The sequence below is a fragment of the Hydra vulgaris genome, chromosome 08 (genome assembly GCF_038396675.1).
Source record: "Hydra vulgaris chromosome 08, alternate assembly HydraT2T_AEP".
Lineage (NCBI taxonomy): Eukaryota > Metazoa > Cnidaria > Hydrozoa > Anthoathecata > Hydridae > Hydra > Hydra vulgaris.
Window position 1 is genome coordinate 25,550,001 of NC_088927.1, and position 7,500 is coordinate 25,557,500.

Here is a 7,500-nt window from a genome sequence, read left to right on the forward strand (position 1 = left end):
ATGTCTGTATATATGTATATACAAAATATCTCTTTGTCAGCTGGTTGCTTGATACTGAGTTCTGGTTTGTTGTATTATAACTGAACCAGCTCAACGTTTTGATAAAATTAATCAAAAGCTTCATCACTAAGCTTCATCACTAAGCTTCATCACTAAGCTTCATCACTTAGCACATATTTTTAAGTGCAAGTATTTTTGAGTGCAAGTATTTTTAACACTTGCTGTAAAATCATTTTTTTAGTTTTTTTATTAATTTCAATCACCAAGTTTACTATTCAGTTTCGGCATAAATTAATTGTGGCTTTAGCTATCAGTTTTTGATAGCAGAGATGAAGTTTAGCTATCAGTCTTTGATAGCAGAGATAAAGTTTAGCTATCAGTCTTTGATAGCAGAGATAAAGTTTAGCTATCAGTCTTTGATAGCAGAGATAAAGTTTAGAGACATTTAGCTATCAGTCTTTGGTAGCAGAGATAAAGTTTAGAAACATTTGTTATGAGTTTAGAGATAAAGTTTAAAAAAATTTAGAACTGTATCAGTTGCATAAGCTGCAGTGTTAAGCTCATGATCAAGTTATATTTTTATTTTTATTATCAACAATTTGCTTTTTTTTGTTGTTGTCTTTTTTAGCTATTTCCTCATATTGCATGATTAAGAAATGTAAACTTGGTACAAAATCACCAGTTTGCAATTTCTCTAATTCAGAAGTGTAAATCTATATGCTAAAAGCATCATTGATAAATAAAATTCTATTTACTATTTTTGAGTAACTGAATATTTAACTGTTTCAAAATAGTTTTTTGGTATACTTTGAAAAAACAAATAAAACATTAAAAAATTTCGTTTTCTAATCTTTTTTTTTTTGAAATATTCAATTTTAACTGTCTAAAGAACCTGTTTAACAAATGAACAGAGCAATGATAAAATAGTTTTTAATTGTTTACATGACCTCAGAGTATTATTTATATTAAACTTCTGGTTTGTGCATGCAAATCGAGGGGTTTTTTTTGTAGATATGTTTAAACTCTAATTAATACATGATACTTTGATTCCCAAATTCACAATTGTTAGCATCATCAATCCCAGTAGCATCTCAGCATCAATCTCGTTAGAGATAAAGTTTAGAAATGTTTATTCATCAGTTTAGAGATAAAGTTTAATAAGATAAGGAAGTTTAATAAGATAATTAGTTTGCTTAATTTAATTTTAATTTTGAGTTGAATTTTTTTCATCAATTAAGCAATTACTTTATTTCAGGATCAATTTTGTTTTCGAATAAATTTTTCAGTTCTTGGTCATTATCAAACAAGTCTTTTCAAAAATCTTCAGAGTTTAGCATTAAAGCTCTTAGAAAAAAGCATCATCATACCATCATATAACTTTCAACATTAGATTTATTTAAGTTATATTTATTTAATATTTGTTCCAAAGCCAATATAATATTTTAGGCAATATGTGGGCTTTTCAATCATTCAAGACCCAGAAGTATTAGTTTTTAACTGAAATCTGTAAAAGTAACCTGGCAACATAAAGCAAAAAATCAGCCATTTGACAACTATCCCAAATGTCACCTATTAATGTAACAGTTTTGGCTTTTCTAAGGCAGTTTGTGATAGGCTTTTCCAAGGCAGATTCCAAGGCAGAGGCAACCAAGATTTTTTTATCTTTTACACTACCTTAGTAATGGTATTATAGATAAAAGACTTCTCACATGGTAAATTAATTTTTTGATGTTCTAAAATTCTTTTTAGATACAATGATACCCAACTCTTGGGTTGCCATATTGGATGACATTACATATTTAATTAGATCCATGATATTGTCATCTAAGTATAAATTGTCTTCATTATCAAGACTTAAATTATAATTAGCCTTTGAAAAAGGCTAATGATGATTAAAGACTTGATAATAAAGATAATTTATGATTTAAGGCCATAAAATCTTTTTGCTGTTAAATTATACATGTTAAACTGAAATGCTTTAAAAAAGTACCATTTTTACCAAGTGGCTTATGTAAGAGCTTGTAGGAAAATGCTGGTAAACTTTAATTAATTTCTTTCCTGGCTTAGAGTCGATTTCTGTTTATCAATAAAAATTTTAAAATTGAAAAGTTTTTTAAAGTCACCAAGTTTGGAAATTTCATGTGGAAACTTGTGGTTTTTTAAGTTATATCAAATTATATCAATATCATGAGCATATAGTTTAAAACATAAATTTGTTGATGAAGCATACCTTATGCTTTTACTGCACAAAAGTTAACCTCGATTTTTTGGAATCGGCAATAAGCTTAAGGCGCTATTATTTTTGAATTTTTTTGTTTATTTACAGATTATTCTGTTATTCTTCATTAATTTTTTTTTTTTTTTGATTTATTTACAGTATCTTTAATTAGTATCAGTAAATTAGAATTTAAAAAAAAACGTCATTAATGCAATTTTATATTGTATATATAAATTAAGTTAAGACTTAATTTCGCAAAAAAATTTAAAACTTTGTAAATATTTTTATAAACCATACTTTTAAGAAAACATACACTTTTAAGAAAACATAATTAGTATTTTTTATCTAATTATTTTGGCTCATATACCTCTATGGTCTCATAAAAGTAAAAAATTTAAATTGATAAATATATACTTAAGCAAAATACTCCAAAAAGCTGCGTTTGACGAGTTTTGTGTTGATTATTCTACTCAACAAAAATCTGTATAATAAGTTGCTTATTGAGTATTATACTAAAAAACATATACATGTTGAGTTGCATATGGAGTGTGATATGAGTATTATACTCAATACGCAATACAATAGAGAGAGAGATAATAGTTATATTAAACAAATTTAATATTAAAATGAAATTAATTTTTAGTAATTTTATAAAATTTTAGTGTCTAGAACAAGTTTAGTATTTTTGACTATCAAATAACTAAATAATATTTCAAATAAATAAATAAATATTTAAAATAAATAAATAAATATTTAAAATAAATAAATAAATATTTAAAACAAAATAAATAGATAATATTTAAAACAAAATAAATAAATAATATTTAAAACTAAATAATTATTAAAATAAAGTTTTGGAATTAATTATTAGGATAAAGAAAAATTAAAAAAGTGAAAATTTTACTCTTCATAATTCATGCTTTAAGAAAAAGAAAATGATAAAGAAATGCGTCGCAGCAGAAAAAATGATAATATCTTAAAAGTCATTTTTCTTTATTTTTATGTTTGATTTTTGTGGTATTCATATATATTTATATATATATTTTTTAATATAATTGAGCTACAAAATATTCAAGAAAAATTCTTTATTCCAGAAAAACTGCTGGTTCCTATGCAGGACACAGATTATGTATTTGACACATTCGCTCAGATTGAAAAGGAGAATCTAGCATTTACGGTTGCCTTTAGGAAAGTAATTTGGTATCATACAATGCGATTTGCAAACAATTTGTTTACTGAAGTGATCTATAATCAAGTAAGTTTTTATATTAGCATTTTGATAAAGTTTTTTTGACAACTATAATGAAGTATGAGAGTGGAATGATGAGCAATTTATTTTCTAGAATAAAATGTTTTAGTTAAAAATAAGTTTTTATCTTTATTTTAATGGATTATTTAAAATATTTACAAATACCAGTTTTAATATGTTATTGCCAGAGCTTTTGCAGAGCTCATTTTATAGTTAACTTTAGAGATTATTGTTTTGTTTATTTATTAAACAGATTGTGCCTGATGTATATAATGGCAATATCATCCATTTCAAAGGCAATAGAACAAGTCATATTAGAGATCAACAAGTGAGTTGCAAATTTTATTTTGTATTTAAAAGTTTAATTTTAAAATATTATATTTTAAGTACCTCCATTTGTGGTATTTCTTTAACTTTTATATATATTATCAACAAGAGTTTAAAGAATATTTTCAAAGATATATATTTTGATTAGTTTTTGCAAGAAACTTGTTGTTAAGCTGTCAGTTAGTTCTTAGCCAAAGAAACTTGTAGCAGAGCTGTCAGTTGGTTCTTAGCCAAGGAACTTGTTGTTGACCTAAACACAATTAAACCAAAACTTGTCAAAACAGAACTTTTGCATTGTTTATAGGCACAGTTCTTTAAAAGAAATGGTGACAGGTGGAGTCTCAAGTTATAGATTCAATCACACCAATTGTCTGGTGTCTTGACTGTGACCTCAATACTAATCAGACCCATATCTTTGTTGTGGTCAAGATTAGAATGTCTTCATACTGGAAAATTCATATGTATCTTATGGAATCATTTACCAATTAACTATGTAAAAATCAAATAACAGTTTAATTTTCATTTTGGCCTACACAGGTATCACAATAAGTTGAAAGCTGTCTTTTGTAGCACACATCATTGATTGAAATGTTTGAATAAGGAAGGCTCCTGTAGAAGTCCATAGCTGTTGCTAAATAAGTTGGAATGTACCAGCTTTAGGCTTCTAGTTTTTTTTCTGGACTTCTCGACATTTTCACTTGCTAACAGTTCTTGCTGAATTTTTTTACATTTAACAATGTATTTTATGTATATATATAAATATATGTATATATATAAATATATATACATATATTTATATATATACATATACATAAGATATATATACATATGTGTATATATATATATATATATATATGTATATATATATATATATATATATATATATATATATATATATTATGTATATATAAATATATATATGTAAATATATATATAAATATATATATGTTTATATATATTTATATATATATATATATATGTATATTTGTATCTATATCTATATATACATATATATATATATATATATATATATATATATATATATATATATATATATATATATATATTTATATATATATATATATATATATATATATATATATATATATATATATATATATATATATATATATATATATATATGTAATTAGAGCAAATTAATTATAAAAAACCTTATGGTATTTTTAAAAAAGTATTTTAACAAACTCAATTTTGAGGGGGAAAAAAGCGTTCAAAAGTTTTTTGTTTATAAATTCTTATTATCTAACAATTTAGTTTAAATCATTAGATAAAAAGAAATTTTTCTAAATACTTTCTATATAAATACTAAAAAAATAATAGTCTAATAAGTTAACTAAATCTAAAACATAATTTTCATTATTATCATAATTATCATTGTTATCATAATTATTATTATAGACACAAAATGAGATAGCTTTGCTAGCCGCTCTTCAGCATCGCATCAGTAACAAACATAACAGCCCTACTGAGTGAGTTTTTTTTTTTAATTTGTTTTTACTCTTTTCTTTTAATTACTATATATTGAATCTATTCTATATTTTAAATCAATATACAATCTATTGCAACCAAGTCAATGCAGATTTGTTTACACTTCATTTCATTTTACACTTTCCTTTACTCCACTGTAGCAATTTAGCACCATGGCAATTTCTAAAAATTAAATTTTTCTAATAGAATTTTTTATTTCAGTATTTTTAAATTAAATTTTAATTTTTTAGTTATCTTGGAATACTTGAATACTTTTAAAAAGGTGGTCACAATATTGCAAGTTTTTTAAGAAACCGTAAATTCCTTTTTGTAATTGATTCTTGATTCAGTTTTTGCATTCTAATTGTGAAAAATATGATGAAGTCACTTGAAACTTTAACCAAAGATAATGACATGATTAGAATGAAGCAAGTAATAAAAATAGTAATGGATAGTTTTTAGAAAATGGAACAAACTAAGCGCTACTATTGCAATCTTATATGATCCAAGGTTCAAGCTGCCATCTCTCAATGAAATGCTCTTCAAAGATTTTCATATTACAGCCTTTTCTAACACAATGAAAACATTTGTCTAATCTCAAACCATAACAAACTAAATTTTAGGTTCTGACCAAAGATGTGCTGAATGATTATATCTAACTGTCTTCTGAAAGAAAATAATTCAAATAGTAAAACTAGCTCTAGTTTATATTGCCAAGAGGTAACTCATCCAGATAAATCACTCAGGTAACTCCACCAGTTACACCAGGTAAATCATAAGGTCACCTCCACTGACAACTAATGATGCAAAAAAATTATTTTTAACAGCTTGAAATATGAAAGAAACAGGCTATTACCAGAAAACCTCACAAAAATCTTGTATTTGTGTATTAATTCAAGTCATCATTTTATTTATTAAAACCCATATTCTAAAAGCATTATTGATATATGAAATAGTAACCAAGTACTTCAATCTATTTTATCACGTCAATCTGGCTAAGTTCTAGTTTTATATCATTTGAGGAATCTTTTTACACATTAGGTTATTGAACTCCCCTTGACTCTTCTTCTGACTTTAATGATTCATTTGTCTTTATACTAATACTTGTATTAGTATAAAAACAGTTGTGATCAGTCTTCAGAAAAAATGTTAAAAACTTTGTATAAAGACTTGTCATAAACCTGCTCATCAATTTTTTTTAATAGATTATTTTATAATCTATTAAAATAAATTTTAAAATAGATGCTTTTCATAGTGTTTTAAATATCTGGAAAATAAAAATCTGGAAACTTATATATCATATTTATCACTTATTTAATAGTGATTTATTTATTAGTGCAATCCATATAAATATTACTCCGACACACCTACCTACTACTACTTGTCTTTCAAGCCTTTCATTTAAATTCTATTAGTTTTGAAAGCAAAAGGATCTAATTAATTGCTGATATCTTATTTAGTAATATCAAGACCAGATTATAATAAAATAGAGACTAATGAAACAAGTACATATTGGCTTTTGATTAACTTAGCAATGCTTTTGGTATAAACTGCTTTTTATTTTTATTATATAAGTTTAAGTTTGCTCTGTTCTTATTTTTATTGATTTTTATTTTTCGATTTTTTTGATTTTTTTTTAATACCTTAATTCTGATTCTTTAATAATTTCTTTTTATAAATTCTTTATTTATTTATACATATTTAAAATTTTCATTTTCTACTTGGACTTCTTTTGTGTATGACCTACAGAGAGCATCTGATTCTACCTGTTAAGAATTTTATTTAAACTTTTTTCATTTATAGTCCCCAATCCATCTCGTAAAAATAATCATAATAATTTTGATAAATAATTTTGATAGGTTATATGACATAAATTATGACGTAATTTAAGTAATTTGAAGACCAAATTTTTTTTTATTGTTTCTTTTTATATATACAAAAGAGAAGATATCTTGTCTCTGATTCCTCCCCTGATTTCGAACCTTCTTACTTCAATGCAATGGTTACACATTGTAGATGATCACTTCAGGTTGATTAAACATTTCACTGTTTCAAATGCAAGAACTAAGTACTTGGGTAAGTTTTTAACATTAAGCCATCTTTCAATGACATGTGACTAAAATCAATATTGGTATTAAATAAAATATTTTTGCTTTACAGAGCTAATATCAGCATGGGTATATTTTGGCTCTTCTTTTTTTTACATTCAGGTACAAGA

General features: G+C 24.6%; 1 protein-coding gene across 2 annotated transcripts in view; it reads left to right on the top strand.

Annotated features, from left to right (window-relative positions):
• Window positions 1–7,500, top strand: part of LOC101235974 (unconventional myosin-XV) — a 116,584-nt gene that overhangs the window by 105,209 nt on the left and 3,875 nt on the right. For both annotated transcript variants that reach the window (XM_065803313.1, XM_065803314.1), the window contains exons 55-59: window positions 3,313–3,473; window positions 3,721–3,795; window positions 5,214–5,284; window positions 7,225–7,358; window positions 7,443–7,492. In XM_065803313.1, the coding sequence (XP_065659385.1) occupies window positions 3,313–3,473; window positions 3,721–3,795; window positions 5,214–5,284; window positions 7,225–7,358; window positions 7,443–7,492 (491 nt within the window). The remainder of the gene's footprint in view (window positions 1–3,312; window positions 3,474–3,720; window positions 3,796–5,213; window positions 5,285–7,224; window positions 7,359–7,442; window positions 7,493–7,500) is intronic.